The 16,794-nt window shown below is 46.6% G+C and overlaps 1 protein-coding gene across 4 annotated transcripts in view; it reads left to right on the plus strand.

Annotated features, from left to right (window-relative positions):
• The window catches only part of SIN3A (SIN3 transcription regulator family member A), a 33,571-nt gene that overhangs the window by 3,183 nt on the left and 13,594 nt on the right, over window positions 1–16,794 (plus strand). For 3 of the 4 annotated variants that reach the window (XR_007778416.1, XM_030228449.2, XM_030228448.2), the window contains exons 2-9: window positions 5,990–6,210; window positions 7,619–7,795; window positions 9,605–9,711; window positions 10,200–10,482; window positions 13,046–13,315; window positions 13,999–14,151; window positions 14,971–15,129; window positions 16,355–16,444. Coding sequence is in view for 3 of the 4 variants with exons in the window: in XM_030228449.2 (XP_030084309.2) it covers window positions 6,022–6,210; window positions 7,619–7,795; window positions 9,605–9,711; window positions 10,200–10,482; window positions 13,046–13,315; window positions 13,999–14,151; window positions 14,971–15,129; window positions 16,355–16,444 (1,428 nt within the window). In the remaining variant the exon portion in view is untranslated. The remainder of the gene's footprint in view (window positions 1–5,989; window positions 6,211–7,618; window positions 7,796–9,604; window positions 9,712–10,199; window positions 10,483–13,045; window positions 13,316–13,998; window positions 14,152–14,970; window positions 15,130–16,354; window positions 16,445–16,794) is intronic. The other variant, XM_050978398.1, reaches the window with a different exon arrangement.

The raw sequence follows: 16,794 nt of genomic DNA on the forward strand, positions 1-16,794 counted from the left end.
TTTAATATACTAATTTTAAAGCTCCTGTAAAACTTCCTTCATCACCTAGAGCGCCTTGGCAGCCTGGTGTCAGCCTGTTCTGGATCTCCAAGGACAGAAAACCGCTTTTTAGGGTCTTTTTTTTTTTCCCCTGCTGAGGTGAAGTTAGCAGTTTTTCACGTGGGTACGCTCTTTGCAAAAGGAAATCGTGCTTTCTTCCCCCCAAAGTGTCTTATCCTCATCCCTCCCACCTTCTGCTTCTGGTGAAGACACATGGTCTCAGCATGAATTAGTTTGAGATGCTGCAACGTCATCGTTCATCCAAAAAAAAATAGCACGGATTTGCTCAAGTTTGGGGAAACTCTGGCTGATTCAGGCTGGTTTTGTGAGCAGTGTGGGGAAGGGGGATGCTCTCCCCCTGGCCCCAGCCTGGCTTGCTGGGGGAACCCTCTGCTCAGGCTCCTGGCACGTGTGGGTCGTGGGGCTGGGAGCATCGTGTTGGAATTGGCAGGCGGATCATTTACGTTTCCAGGATTTATGAATCGTTTTCTGTCCAGATTGCTGTTCTGGACTTCTCCAGCGTTGGAAAGCTTTTATGGCTCTTGGAGCTGGAGCAGAAAAGAGCCCCGTAATAGCTGTCACTTCAGCCTGGGCTGTGCTTTTGGGACCTGGCTACTTTTTTCCAACCCCTCTGGGGTCTTGTCTTTTTTCATTTGGTTAAATAAAAGGATTTTGATCATTCTCTCTGTGCAGTTAGGAAACAGGCCAGAACAATGCTCTGAGCTCTGTTGAGCGTGTTTTGGATGGTGTCTGCAGTGGGGTTTGGCACCTGGGCCACTTTTTGGCAAAGCAGGGATCAATGCCTCACCAACTTGTTCCCCATCTGGACAAGTGGGGTTTTTTTTGTGTCTCATCTGCCTCTTGGTGAGTGCTGGCACGATGTCACCCTGCAGAAAACTCTCCCAACTGCTCCCAAAGATTCAGGTTGTGCTTTTCCAGCACCTTTTTCTAAGGATGCTTCTCATTTCATTTTGGAATGGTGCTCTGGTCCTAAAGGTGCCTTTCTGTAGAGTGGACAAGGGGTTATCCCCGTGCTGCAGGGCTGTGTGGCACCGTAAAAACAAAGTGTAGTGTGGCAGTGACTGCTGAACAAGCTGGGTCATGTTCTGGAAGTCGTGTGGCTGGGTTAGCAGCACTGCTGGAACCTGAGCTGGCTCCTTTCAGCAGGCACTGCTGTGCACTCCTCAGTAATCCTGTGTGGGATGTGTCCTGCAGGACATCCGTGACTGTTCCGGGAGCAGAGCTGATACTTACACTTGCTGCTCCCTACTTTTGAGTCCTCTCTCCCTCGAAAGAAAATTTTTTAAAAAGCCCTCACGTGTGTTGAAACAAATCCTCTGCAGCTCTACAATTTCCCTGCAGTTTTGCAGAGAGATCAAAATCCTCTCTAGAGGATTTTTAAAGCTTGTTGGTGGAGGTGGTGTTTATCCACAAGAGTGCTGGGTTTCCAACAGGTGTTGAGGCAGTGCACCTTCTCAATTTGCTTTCCTCCTAGTCTCTATTTGGCTTTTTCTTTTAACTTTACCAGTTGAATCTCCAATGCCTAAAAACCCTGCTTATCTGGTGGGAAAACCTGCAATAGAAATAATGGAGATTTTAGGTATATTATGTGGTAAAATGCTGGGGAGCAGAGCTGCCACCAGAGAGGTCATTTTGCAATGGAAGAGGAGAGCACCTGAGCATCTGTTGCTCCCATGGAGCAGTGGGCAGGCAGGAGGAGAGCCCTGCAATGCTCCTCCAGCTGAATCCAGCCTTGTCCCCTCTTTGTTCCTTCTCCTTCTGTGTCAGTACTGCTACTCCTTTGCTTTCCTCAGTACCAGAGGGAAAGGGGTGTGCTCCACTTGCCCTTATCTGTCCCACCAGCTCATGTCAGGCAGGTGGATGGGGAAACCCTCTGATGAAAGCTGGTGAGGTAAAATTCCATCATTCTAGTGTTGTTACTGAGATGCAGCATAGCTTTTCTTAATTTTCCCTTTGCTTTACCAGCTGAAGATCCTGTGCGTGTGTGTTTGTGTGTCTGCCTAATGCAGCCAACCTGTGGCACAGAGCTGGGAGGTGGCACAGGTGGGAAGATCCAGAGGTGTGTTCCCATGAAGCCCCCTTTTCCTGCCAAAAAACCTCTAAAAACCTCAGGGATAAAACCCAATAGTTTTCATCCTCCCCTAGACAGAATGAGGTGTGCTCCTTTTTAGGAGTTAAAGGGGGGTTTGGGTAGAAATGCTGCTGGGGAAAGGGAATTCAATTCTTGGCTTGGTCTGCTCAGGTGGTGCATCCTGTTATGCTTTTAACAAAGGAAAGTACCTGAGTTTTGTGACTTACTTTCAGCCCCTGCTGTATTTTGAGGGCTTTTCAACCCTCCAATTAAGGTTACAGATGTTGCAGTTTGAATTGGGGCTCTCTAAATCTGCACTTCAAAGTCCATGAGGGAATGCCAGAGATGTGTGCTGCGTTTCAGAGATGATGCATAAGCGTAGTATTGTTTGTAATGTGGAGGGAAAACTCCTGGTACAAGTCTTTGATGTTGTGTGCTTATTCTCAAAATACCTTTCCCTTAGCTGGGCTTTGCTATCATTAAGGAAAAATCAGTTGTTACTGAGGTTGGAAGTGGGTGGAATTGCCCCTTTGAGCAGCATGCTTTGGCTAAATCATTTCAAAATGACATGTCTAGTCCTGGGTTTCATCTCATTGTTCCTTCCTCAGCTTTTTGGTGGGCTGTAGGAGGGGAGGGACTTTCTGCAGTACAGATCTCTCCAGCTTTTGAACAGAGGAGATGGGTGGGAGATGCCAGGTCAAGATAAGCAGGACTTCAGTGAGGAAATGAATGCACTTTGGGACCATTCAGCACCACATCTCCTCCTGCAGGATGCAGCCCAGGCACTGGTTTGGGTGGTGGTGGATGCAGAGTTCCCATCTCTACTCTCTGTCTGGGTACAGCAGAGCTTTGAGACCATCTCTCTGCTAGGATTAATGAAGCCTGTCAATTAGCAGTCTTCATTAAGGGCTGGTTTGCTGTGAGACATTCTTACTCAGTGGGATGCAGACCCTTGGTGGGAGTTAGTGTGGTGTTATCTGGGAAGATTGACTGCTGCTATTGACTATTACCTATATATTGACTATATATATATATATATATATATATATGTATATATATATACACACACTCATATATAATACAGAATTTCACAGCTGAAGCAGCTCCAGTGCTCGGATAAAAGCAGAGTCCAAGCTCAGTTGGTGAAGGTGAGGGGGATTCAGAGGGAAGATGAAGGTACAGGAGCTTTAATTTTTGCTTTACAGAAGTTTCAATATCAACCATAAATTTTTGGAAGATTGTACACTTGGCCTGCAGGAATTTGGGAGCTTCAAAAACTGATGTTCACGCTGCTGGTGTGTGTGTGGTGATGGATCCTTAATGCTGTCGTGATTCCTGTGGCCTCCCAGGCCAAGAATTGTGGTGTCTTCTCAGGGAAAAGTCTTCTCAGACAGCCTGAGGTGGCATTTTAATCCTCATAAGGACACGTGAGCCTTCCAGCCATCTTCTGCCCTCAAAGAGCCTCTGCTTCAGGGGCTGGTGAGTCCATCTGAAGGGGTGAGTGTGGAGTGCTGCTCTGGGAAATGAGTCCCAAGGGTGGGACACTGAGCAGCCACCACACCACGTGGATCTGCAGACAATATTGCAAGGATGAGGGGAGAAGCAGCCTGGGAGGACAGAAGTGAGTGGCAGGGCTGGCTGAGGGAGCAGGGTTCAGAGCAGAAGGGTGTCCAAGTGGGTGAGTAGGATGTAAATAGCTGCCACCAAAGCTTTGCCCAGACTTTACTCATGCACTCAGCCATTGTCATGCAAAATCTTGGCCAGCTCTGCTCTGCTGTGGGTGGATGGGGTGAGGCCAGATTTACTCAGTTTAGTCCCAGCCTTATTAGCATAAAACTCTGTTTTTGCAGAGCAAAATGTGGTCTGTGCCTGAGAGGAGTAGCTCCATGAGGGGAGTAGGTCCATATTAACCTTCCTGGCTCTTCATTTATCAGCAGAGCCTGGTTGAAAAGACACCCAGTGCAAGCACCATTAGAGAAGTGAGCTCCTGGAGTGTGTTCCTCTGCTTGCTGAGTGTGTGCTGGGGGTCAGGCTTACTTAGGGTTTGTAACTTGCCATTAAGATGCAGCTGGTGAGCTTTTCCCCTTTACTTTGAGCAAGGAGTCCTCCTCTGCTTCCTGTCTGACCTGCCAAGTGATTTGGGGACCTCTTGAGAGGTGAAACTTGGAGAGTAACTTTAAAAATAAATTAAGTCATCTTCCTTGTTGGCCTACCCTCTCCAAGTGAAAGGCAGGACTAATAGGGAGAGTTTATATTGGGTACTGGGAAGAAATTTTTTCCTGTTGAGGGTGGGGAGGCCCTGGCACAGGGTGCCTAGAGAAGCTGTGGCTGCCCCTGGATCCTTGGAAGTGTCCCAGGCCAGGTTGGACAGGGCTTGGAGCACCCTGGGGTAGTGGAAGGTGTCCCTGCCCATGGCAGGGAGTGGAATGAGATGATCTCTAAGGTCCCTTCCAAAACAAATTTTTGTCAAAGAGGAAAGTTTGCACCTTTGTCCTGCCGATTCCTGTTTCCATATTTGATGTGAGATATCAGTTAATGGTCTTAGGGTTATTTGATTAATGACAGATTTAGGCTGTGCAGAGCTGTCCTGATTTGGTAGATGGGGATTGGCTCAGTTGGCTGTTACCACTATTCTGGGGGAATGTTGTTCCCTCTCATTTTTCCATGTGCTTTCCTTAGCAATGAGTGTGTCTTAACTGCACTGAACTGAAAAGGCCTTGCTTTGGAGACATCCTGAAGCAGAAGAGGATGGTTTTGTTTTTTTCTGCCCTTCCAGAATCTTAACAGGCTGCCTGTGCTTTTGATAAACAGCAGATAGCATCTCAAGGATGGCAATAGCTATCAGTGGACAGAAAACAGCACTGGAATTTGCTTGCCAAGAAGAGTGCTGGGATGGCTGGTTCAATCCAACAGAGCCAGGAATACATGGCTCCTCTTGGAGTGGGACAGTGGCAGAATGACCTGTCGGATTTGAAGTGAAATCAAATTGCAGAAAAGCAGCTTGAGGTTGGGCAGGAACATGAAAAGAAATACAGGGGAGTAAGTGAGGGAGCTGCTGACCTGTGCTCCCTGGCAGGCAGGCAGGAATCCAGCTTCTGAGTGGGGCCAGGGTGCTGGCAGGACCATAGGTGTGGCATGTGGAACCCAAAATGCTCCTAGTAGAGTAGACCCATGTCTTTCCCTAAAGTTACACATGAAATGTGTTTAATGCACATGTATTAAATGCTTTGGGGCTTTGTAAGCGACTTCAAACTCTGATTCTGCATCCTGCTTTTTTCCCATGTTTTAAAGCATCTCACACAGCTGTCATCCTCCCTGAACTGTCCAAGAGGGTTTTTTTTCCTGTTGTCAGTATAAATGGTGCGTAGATAACACATCCTTCCCCCCCAGCCTGTTGTGTTAGAACACTGTTTACACTAGCTCTGCATCACTCAGGGTCTGTGTGTTAGCAACATCCTTTAGGATCTCTCTCTCTCTGCTGTCATCCTACCTGGACTGTCCAAGAGGGTTTTTTTGGTGTTGTCAGTATAAATGGTGTGTAGGTAATGCATCCTTCCTTTCCCAGCCTGTTGTGCTCAAACACTCTGTTCACCAGCTCTGCATCACTCAGGGTCTGTGTGTTAGCAACATCCTTTAGGTGAGACTGAAGAAATCCTTAACTTTCAAGTTATTACAACAATAAGGCTGTACTTTTTGTGCTGGGATATGGTTGCATGTTTTATGCTGAAAGCTAAATCTTTAATTCCACTTTCCCTTTACAAAATACCAGCGCCGGAATGGACAGAAACTCGTGGTGCCTGCTCGCGGTGATCGCTGCGGGACGGGAGCACCGGATCGATTTCCCTGTGCTTTCCCCAGGTTTTGTGGTGCTTCCCGAGCATGAGTTCAGCATGAAGCGGCGATTGGATGAGCAGGAGTCTCCCGTGTATGCGTCGCAGCAGAGACGTATCACCAGCAGCACCGAGGCTTTCCCGCACCAGCACCGCGTGCTCGCCCCGGCCCCGCCGGTCTATGAGGCGGTGTCCGAGACCATGCAGTCGGCCACGGGCATCCAGTACTCTGTAACTCCCAGCTACCAGGTGTGTGTGCTCAGCCCTCAGCTCCCTGGCCACCCAGCACCGTGTTGTGGCACTGTAGAGTTGGGTATTTGACACGAGGTTTTGTTTTGGTAGCCGGGGTTTCCTTTAAAAAATGGACAATGCACGTCTCGTTGTCAGTGCTTGTTTTATTAGCTTAATTAGTGAACCAACATGGCTTTGTTGAACATGATTCTTCTAATGATTCTCTCAGACCATAGTCTCTGAATCACAGAGTTAGGTTTGTGGAGGGTTTTCCCTCCATTTTTCTGTTTTTCAGCAGGAAAATGTTTGCTGTTGTAAAAGATGGATGGTATCTTGGGTGATCTTAAGCTTAACAGACTAGATCAGCATTTAGATTGAAGACTTTCATGAAAATTGAAATGTTTTGTAAAACATTACCCCAGAGTCATTAGGTGGCACTCTTCCCTCTCTTGCCTCCTTTACAAGGAGCTGGCAGTTGGGAACAGGGGAAAAAAAAGAATCTTTTTAAGAGTACACTGGAGATAGCTGTCAGTGAAGGAGCAGGGAAAGGCTATTTGTGGGATATTTGTCTCTGCCACATTTCCGGCATGTTTAATCTTCCACACTTGTGTTGCTGGTGAGCTGCTCTCCCTGTCTAGTGCCTGATTTTACACACAGCTTCATCCTTGCTTCTGCAGAAAGGATGTTCACAACTGATAGTGGCAGCCACAGAGCTGAAGAGCTGCAGGCAGATCCTTTGTAAGAGGGTGTGTTGATACTGGCAGTCCTTCCTAAAAAGAACTTAGATGGACCAGCAGGCAAACCTTATTTTGTCCACGAAGATTAATTTAAGTATGTCCCATCTAAAAGAGGCTTGGATAGAAAACTGGGTTTGTGAAAATGATTTTCCAAATTGAAATTTTCCTGGTTTATGGTATGAAGAAGTCTCAAAAGTGCATGCTTTCTGTTCTTTCCCTGGTTTTCTAGGGGAAATACCAAGCTGGGTTTTCCCCTGAGCCTGCTGATGCCAGAGAGCCACAATTTGACTTTCAGTACCCTAACTGAATTATGAAGAATGTAGTTTCATTCATTCAGATTATTACTTGTGACACATAGGGAAAGGAGAGAACCTTGACTCTTGCCAGATTAAAAAGTCCCTTTTACCCTCCTTTTCCAGGTCTTTGTGTCAGGCAACATTCTGGACAGGCAGTGAGCATACAGGCTGGGGACAACCTGTGTTTGGCATGTGTCTGCAGGGAGGGCTGTCCTGTATTTGGAGGGTGGGATGAGAGTTGCCAGGAGCTGGTCGAGCAAAGTTGTTAGCAGTCATGGTCAAAGCTCAAACCAGCTGCCTTCTGCTTCCTTGACTGTGCTGCTGTGTGTGGTGAGCTGGGAGGCTCTCTGCTCTCTCCAGAGGCCGTGCCTGACGTGCTGTTTGCCTTGGCAGGTGTCGGCCGTGCCGCAGAGCTCGGGCAGCCACGGGCCGGCCATCGCCGCCGTGCACAGCGGCCACCACCACCCCGCGCCCGTGCAGCCCCACGGCAGCCAGGTGGTGCAGAGCCACACACACCCCACACCCCCAGCCGTGCCTGTGCAGGGCCAGCAGCAGTTCCAGAGGCTCAAGGTAACGTCAGCAGCTGCCTCATGTCAACCATCCTCTCCCAAAATTCCTTTTGCGGCCAGGTCCCTTTTTCTGTCTCCCCTTCCCTTCCCTTCCCTTCCCTTCCCTTCCCTTCCCTTCCCTTCCCTTCCCTTCCCTTCCCTTCCCTTCCCTTCCCTTCCCTTCCCTTCCCTTCCCTTCCCTTCCCTTCCCTTCCCTTCCCTTCCCTTCCCTTCCCTTCCCTTCCCTTCCCTTCCCTTCCCTTCCCTTCCCTTCCCTTCCCTTCCCTTCCCTTCCCTTCCCTTCCCTTCCCTTCCCTTCCCTTCCCTTCCCTTCCCTTCCCTTCCCTTCCCTTCCCTTCCCTTCCCTTCCCTTCCCTTCCCTTCCCTTCCCTTCCCTTCCCTTCCCTTCCCTTCCCTTCCCTTCCCTTCCCTTCCCTTCCCTTCCCTTCCCTTCCCAACCCAACCCAACCCAACCCAACCCAACCCAACCCAACCTAACCTAACCTTTCCCCAAAGATTTGATGCTTCTCACGTTTGGGAGCCTATTGAATGCAGAAATGGACTTCTCTTTCTGCTGAAGCCCTGTTGTTTCACATAACCATAATAAAAAGAAATTGGACTGGCCAGGAAAAGATTTGTGGCAGGGAGGGAAAGGAGGAATGTATTGCTTAGAGTGTTTGGATGAATGGGTTAAATTACCAAAACATTTGGTGCTCTTCTGAACACATGGCATATGTGGGTGGTTGTGTGGGAGTAATTTAGGAGTAAGGAAGGCTCTATTCTCAGATTATGTGCTGTAAAACCCTTAAACAAAGAGAAAAGTCCACCAAAAATAACCCCTTTAAGTTGCTACATTTGGAGAAGGCACATACATACAAATTGATGCCTGTTTCAGCTTCTTCCAAATACGGTGTGAGTCTTTTCCAGTTTTGGTGGGAACCACAGCCCTTTCCTTTTGCTGAATGTGGGGAACTGCATTTCTACAAACCTCTGAAAACCAGTTTCAAAAAGAGTGCTTTTTCCTCACAGTGAAATCCATGGAAAGTCCTTTGCTGGTGCCAGGTTGGGGCGATACATGAGTCTTTCTTCTGTTGCTGTTGTTTAATTTCAGAAGAAAGAGGGGTCCCATGTGCAGCTCTTGCAGCTGCTGGGTGCATGGCCAGGCTGCTGGAGGCACAGGAACCCAGAGCTCTTGCTTTGGGCCATGGCTGTTCTTCCTGTACCTCTGAAAATTGGCTGTTGGTACACAAATCATGAACCTCTTGCTGTTTGAGGTGTAAAACAATTTGCCACCCACGGTTGCCATTTTTGAAGCCCTTCTATGTTGAACTGAAATGTCTGGTTTTTAGAGAGAAGTGCAAGCGTGTACCTGGCAGACATCTACTACACTGAATATGTCATTTCCACTTTCTGCTTATTCTTAGACTTCCCTAATAATTTCCACATATGAATGCAGGAAAAATACTCAGTCTAGTTCTGTTTATCCTAGCAGTCACTTCAGTGATGGTAGATTTGGAGTGTGTTGGATTTTGGTTTTTTTTTTAATTCTGTGTATCTCTGCTGATCAGTGTTGCCTCTTTTTTTTTTTCTTTTTGTCTTTTTTTTTTTTTTTGGTACAGTTTTATCTTGTGGGCCAGGAGGGGGGAGTGAGTACCTCTTATTCAAACAGAGCTGGTCATAAACAAACCAGGCTGATGAGCTTTTTGCTCCTTAATTCCCTGCCCAGGCTCAGGGCTAACAGCTGTGTTTTCAAATGCTGAGTGTTTTACAGAACAGTGGGAGGTGAAATCAAATCTTCTCTGCTAACATAACTTGTCTGGCCTGTCTCCAGGTGGAGGATGCATTGTCTTACCTTGACCAGGTGAAGCTACAGTTTGGTAGTCAGCCACAGGTCTACAATGACTTCTTGGATATTATGAAGGAATTTAAATCTCAAAGGTAAAAAGCTGCATTTTGCTTCTTCCTACCAGGTTAGAAAGAGTGTGTGTGGACATGGGAGCACAGGGCAGGAGCTGAATTCTGTCCTTTGTGTACAGAATAACACACCTGGACATGATGTAAAAGCAGTTGTGTGCTTTATTTTTTGAAAATGAAATGCATCCCTTCGTTTATACTAAATCTCTGCCTAGAATGGGAGTTCACAAGTTCAGCCTTGACAGCTGATTCATCTGGTTGTCTGCCCATTAATAATGGTCAGACTTGGGACTGAATCTCATGGATATAAAAGCCTGTCTGGGCTGATAAAATAATGCTAATGTCACTCTTGAGTTCAGCAGTCTGTTTGTAGGACTCAGTTTTGCATTGTTTCATAGGTTGGAGGTGGTAAGGGACAAAAAAAAAATCTACTGGAAGGTTGATGTGTGGAGAACCTTGTCCCAGTGCAAGGTGCCAAGGCCGGTGACATTGTGATATTCTTCCTTCCCCAGCATCGACACTCCGGGCGTCATCAGCCGCGTGTCGCAGCTCTTCAAGGGCCACCCAGACCTGATCATGGGCTTCAACACCTTCCTGCCACCTGGCTACAAGATCGAGGTGCAGACCAATGACATGGTGAACGTGACCACGCCGGGGCAGGTTCACCAGATCCCCACGCACGGGCTGCAGCCCCAGCCCCAGCCGCAGCCGCCGCATCCGTCGCAGCCTTCGGCGCAGTCGACCCCGACACCAGCACAGCCGGCACCACAGCCCACACCTGCCAAAATCAGCAAGGTGAGGGGCTTTGGGTGACTGCACTGAGAGCACGGGGGTCCTGCTGCCTCCAGCTGGAGCTGGTGTGCAGCTAGAGGGTGAAAAATTAACTTCCACGCTGCTTTCCCGCAGTATTTGTGAACCTTCGTGTGTTCCCCTGCTGGATTCGTTTCTCATTTTCAAACTTGAAGATGCAGTCGTAGTTAATTTGACAGCAATTCAGATAAGCTTTCCAAAACATTAAGGGTTTGGAAAAGCCTTGTTGCTGGCAGTGGGGAACTGAAAGACAGTCAGAGCATCTGGTAAATGGCACACACATTATTCAAGAAGTGATCCAGCAACCTAGGGAAAAGTTTCCTGGTTAAAGCACTGGGCACACACTGTCTGCCTGCTTTTGTGTGTATTGTCTTAGACCTAAAATCCCAAGAAATTGCCCATAAAACAGAGGTTGTGATAAAGATGTTCTCCTTGTTGTGCAAGTGTGTGAGTCATTTCAATTGCTTGAGGCAATTAAGCCTTTGGGAAACCTTCATTTGTTATTTGGTGGCTTCTACATTACTTGAGGTCTTGTTTTCAGATTGAATGGATTTTTGTAGAGGGTCTGGTTCAGCTGTCAGCTGGAAAGGTTCAGCAACATCTAAAGTGCAAGAGTTTAGCAAGATGACCATGATGTTGCCTGTAGGTATTGGTTGTGTGTACCCTAAACAGAGACTTTTGAGTAACAAAGGAAGCTTGACTCTGGTTTAGATACAATCCAGATGCTACTGTCCAAAAGATATATTTTATGTGAAACAGAACAGGATAATAGATGTCCAGATGAAATTATGTGTATTTTAGCCTCAAAGTGCAAAAATATTTCAGAGCCCTAGGGAGGAAATGTCCAAAGTTTCAAGGGTTAATCCCTAACGTGTTAGATAACAATTGCCTGGGAAAGCTGAAGGAAAAGGTAACATGCAGTTAAAAAGCATCAGGATTTAAAATGTGGCAGTTAGTTGATCTCTGGGCAAACAGTGTTGGGACATGCAACTTCCTGCTCAGAAATGGCAAACAAAAACATGCTGAAAGATTTGCCAGAAGATTTGCCAAAGTGGAGGTTGCAGATCGTTCCAGAATGAACTTGCCTGTGCTAGATTTCAGGGATTTTTTCTGAAGAGGCACATGCTCTCAGTAACGATGTAGCAGTCTCCTTAACACCATGGGATAAGTGGTTTTCTCCCTATCAGACCTGCAAAGTGTCAGACTGTCCTTGCTGAAACTTTAAAATGAACCTGAGGAACAGGCTAGACACTGAGGTAAGATGTCCCCACCAGGCAGGTAAAGCTGTAGCTGAGCAAGGCAGGACCTTGTAGCAGGATATTTATGGCCATCCTAAGACAGTTATTTACATTCTCAGTCCTGAAAACTCTGTGTAATACAAGTATGGAAATGTAAAATGTGAGGGGAATAAGTACTTCCATTTCCATTTAAAATTGCCACCTCAAAACTAAATTTTCACCTGGCTGTTTAACATCCATTAAGAGTATTCAAAATAATTACTCACTGCCTGCTTTTTGTCTCAAGAAACTCATGTTTTCCCTTGCTATTGCCTTCATACATCCCACAATTGTTCACTAGTCCCAAAGTGACTTGCAGTGTTGGAGCCAGCCATACCTATGTGTCTAGGTTTGGAAAGACAGATGCCTGCTAAAGAAGGCAGGAGCCTCCCCTGAAATGGAGAATGCAAACCCTCCCCACCCTCCAAATTGCAATGAATTTTTAATTAAGGGGCTCCCAGGCAAAATATATGGGAGCAGGAAATAACAGTTCTTTAATAGGGAAGGGAAAAAAATAAAAGGATAAAATAAAACAATGCAGTACACTAGAACAACCCTGACAGAGTCAGAACTCAACCTGACACCCTGTTGGTCAGGGTGTTGGTAGCAGTCCAGTTGGAAAAGTGGCTGCAGTCCCCCTGAAGTGTCAGGTGTGGTTCTATTGGAGCAGGGGGTCCTGTAGAAAAAGGGGGTTTTCTTCCTCTGCAGATCCATGGAAGTAGAAGCAGCTGCTGTTCCTCTGGGGAATCCAGTGGGAAGCTGTGCTGGGGGGGGTCAGAATCCCCAGATTCTATCTGGGGAGCAATGCTTGGCTCCTCCTTCTGGGTGGAGCATTTCACAATGGGATGTTACAGTTCTTATCAGCCATGCAGTGACATTCCATAGCCTGTTATCAGCAGGTGTCCCCTGCCCAGGGAGAAGTGATTGTGATCACTCAGGGAGAGAGATAAGGGGAATTGCCCACTTGACACCAGACAACTGCCACACAGATGGTAATAGAATACATCTTGTCTTGCAATCTGGAACATTATGCATTTTGGCTGTGATAAGTTTTTCAGGTAGTTTGTGTCTCTTGTCAGGTTTCAGTCCAAAGCAATTAGCAAGGAAAATCATCTTAGTAACAACTGCTTGAATGGCCCAGGCATTTTATCTCTGTGCTGTGGTTTAGTCTCTGCTGGCCCATCAAATATTTCTCTATTTTTTTAAATTTATTTATCTATCCCTAAGTGCCTTTATCCTGACCATGAGGGGGGTCTGCTGCTTCCTAACAGAGCCTGTGTTCTCCTCAGCCATCGCAGTTGCAGGCTCACACTCCTGCCAGCCAGCAGACGCCCCCGATCCCGCCGTACGCGTCGCCGCGCTCGCCGCCGGTGCAGCCGCACACGCCCGTGACAATCTCTCTGGGCACCACACCATCCCTGCAGAACAATCAGCCCGTGGAGTTCAACCACGCCATCAACTATGTCAACAAGATCAAAAACCGCTTCCAGGGACAGCCAGACATCTACAAAGCCTTCCTGGAGATTCTCCACACGTATCAGGTGAGTGTTGGAAACGTGATCTTGTGTCTGTGTACGGTTATTTCTCTTGCTTTGCTTTTGGAGTGGTGTCCAAAACTTGCATTTGGGTCTTCTGCTGTACTAGCAGTGGCCAGCAGGTAATCATGGACTGGTTTGGATTAGAAGGGGTCTTAATGATCATCTAGTCCAACCCTTTGCCATGGGCAGGGGCACCTTCCACTAGGTCAGATTGCTCCAAGCCCTGTCCAGCCTGGTCTTGAATTCTGTTTGAAATAAGCAAAAGTATGGCAAGTTAAAAAGATTACATAGCAGTATGGAGTAATAGATTTCAGTCCATCAACTTTGTTTGGAAGTGTCTGCAATGCTTGTTTAAAACCTGGATTTGGCATTTTTCTATGAGCATGTGTCAGGACGAGGCAATGTGGCTGTAGCTCTATCTTAAAAACAAAAAGCAACCCACTTCCTTGGTCAGTGTCTTACTGTTCCAGGGCCAGTTGGGCATTTGGGATGTATTTATAGTATATATAAGTACAGATATTTAGAATATATGAGAGTCATGCTATTAATATAGACTGATGCTTTACTTAAGAAGCTGAGACCTTTGCTGTTCCATTATTCCTATCACTGAAAGTTTGTTTTTTTCTTTGTCACTTGAATAGTTTGTGCATCCTTTCTTCTGACACCTCTTCTCTTTCCTCTGGCAGAAAGAGCAGCGTAATGCCAAGGAGGCAGGAGGGAACTACACTCCAGCCCTGACAGAGCAGGAGGTCTATGCCCAGGTGGCTCGCCTCTTCAAGAACCAGGAGGATCTGCTCTCGGAATTTGGGCAGTTCCTGCCTGATGCCAACAGCTCTGTGGTGAGTAGCCTTGGAGATAGGATGAAATACCTAGTGCAGACTGTTCTGTATGTTCAGAAAAATGTGCTTTTGCTGTAATTTTCCTGGGGTGTAAGGAAGGAGGTCAGGGGGGTAGACTGTGTTTTCTGGCTACAATTTGTCTCTTAAATAACTTTTATTTTAAATGCAATTCCTTTGTCTAAAAGGGTTGTTCTAAGGTGATGCTGTAACTGCAGTAAAATCCATTGATCATCTAGAGCTAGGAGGAGCAGCAGATCCCTGTGGGCTGCTGCATCCAGCTTTGGGGTCCCTAGCACAGGAAGGACATGGATCTATCAGAGCAAGTCCAGAGGAGGCCACCAAGATCATCAGAGGGATGAAGCACATCTCCTGTGAGGAAAGGCTGAGAGAATTAGGATTGTTCTGCTTGGAAAAGAGAAGGCTCAGGGGTCACCTAATTGTGGCCTTCCAGTACCTGAAGAGAGCCTCAAGAAAGATGGAGAGAGACTCTTTACAAGGGCATGAAGTGACAGGACAAGGGGCAATGGCTTCCAACTGAAAGAGAGTAGATTTAGATTAGATAATAGAAAAATATTCTTCCCTGTGAGGGTGGTGAAACAACACAGGCTACCCTGAGGAGCTGTGGCTGCCCTATCCCTGGAGGTGTTCAAGGGCAGGTCCAATGGAACTCTGAGCAACCTGGAGTAGTGAGAGGTGTCCCTGACCATGGCATGGCATTGGAACTGAATGGCTGTAAAGGTCCCTTCCAACCCAGCCCATTCGGTGACATTTTGTGTGGAACGTAGCCCTAATGGTCTTATGGGTTTGTCTCTGAACAAGCTGTTGAGCAAGACAACTGCAGAGAAAGTGGAATCAGTCAGGAATGACCACGGGGGCACAGTGAAGAAGCCACAGCTCAACAACAAGCAGCAGAGACCCAACCAGAATGGCTGCCAGATCCGACGGCACTCGGGTACCGGAGCCACCCCTCCGGTGAAGGTGAGAGCCTGGGCTGCTCCTTCAGAGCCCTGCTTGTCCAGAGGCTGGGGCACAGCAGGATGTGTCTTCCAGGTCCTTGTGGTTTTTGTGGCACGGGCTGCAGCTTGAGAACATGGGAAATAGTGTTTGTCTTTAAACCTTTCTGAAGTCCTTGTTTCCAAGCTCAAGGTTTTGCCTCTGATTTTTGCAAACCGGTGGTGGTACCTGTTCCTGAGGGTGGGACATAGTTGCTTAAATGGCTTGGGGAAACAGAGTTTTCATCACTTTCTAATAAAGATGTAGTTTTATTAGCAGTGTTTAATGAGGGGGAGTTATGGAATGATGAGACCAAAGTCTCAGTAATGCCACAGAATAAATTTGCCCAATGTTTGTAGCAAATGTTCCTTAGGCACGTAGGAACAGACGAGCTGAAAAGGTGTGCCTGAAAGCTTTGTTGTAGTAGAGCTCGAAACAGATGCAGTAGAATCATGTTTGCTCATCTTTCTTGTGATAAAGCTTTTAATACAATGATAAATGATTATTCTCTCAGCAGAGTTTGCCCTTTTCAAATGACGCATGATTTGTGAGAGCAGCGAGGCTTTGTAGTGCAACAAAAATTGTCCTGTGGCCAGGTGGCCTCGTGTTTGTGCATGAGGGATTCATTTGCCTGCTTTTTTTGAAGCCAGTATATCTTCCTTTGTCATGAAAAGCATTAGCAGGCATAATTGTACCATTTAAGTCCCCTTCTGCCCTTTCTCCTCCCCTTCAAATCGAGGGCACCAAAATAAAGCACGTTTTGGAGGCACCTACAGCCTTTCTGAGGATGGGGAAAATAAAGCATCAGTAGAATGTAAGAGAGAAAAAAATTGCCATTCTGGGAAGGTGTAAGACTTGCAGAACTGGATGAGTGATAGGAAAATCATCTATTCTGGCTGCTTTCCAAACTAGTTATCAATGTAAGTAAGAGATGCTTTGGTGTGACTGAAACAATCAGCTAGTTACAGGAAAGGGTGAAACAATGTATTACAAATATTTGGAGTGGCATGCTACTTATTAACATTCAGTAAATTAACTTGTAGCACATGTTTTAATAGTCTTTTCTTCTTAAGAAAAGCTACCTTTCTTGTAATGGGAAGCACATGGTGGGGTCAGGGAGCTGGCAATCAGGTGTGATAGATAATCAAATTATCCCAACTTGCTGAACACACCTTTTATTTTTAATTGCCTTTCTTTCTTTTGATAACAGAAGAAACCAAAGCTGCTTGGTTTGAAAGACCAGTCTTTGGCAGAAGCCAGCAAACATGGTGTGGGGACAGAATCTCTCTTCTTCGAGAAGGTGAGAGGCAGGATGCAGATGTTGCATGTCCTTGATTTATGTCCTTCTGGTATACACATCTGGATTTTTATCACAATGAAGTGTGTGATTTACACCACCCTGATAACATTTCTCTGCTTGGCCTCAGATGTATCCTGCAATCTAAGTCAAAAACATTGAATTTTTTTTTTAATTGGTGATAATTTTTGCATGTGTCTTTTCCCCAAAGCTCCTTCTCCAGCTTTCCACCTGCTGCTGCAATTTGTTTGAGGGAATGGGAGTTTTTTCCTGTAACCCACACTCCAAATGGTTTTCCCCTTTATAAGATCCCCTACAGCTGATGATGTGCGTGGCATGTCTTGCTGTGTTGG

This window comes from Serinus canaria, chromosome 10 (assembly GCF_022539315.1).
Source record: "Serinus canaria isolate serCan28SL12 chromosome 10, serCan2020, whole genome shotgun sequence".
Classification (NCBI taxonomy): Eukaryota; Metazoa; Chordata; class Aves; order Passeriformes; family Fringillidae; genus Serinus; species Serinus canaria.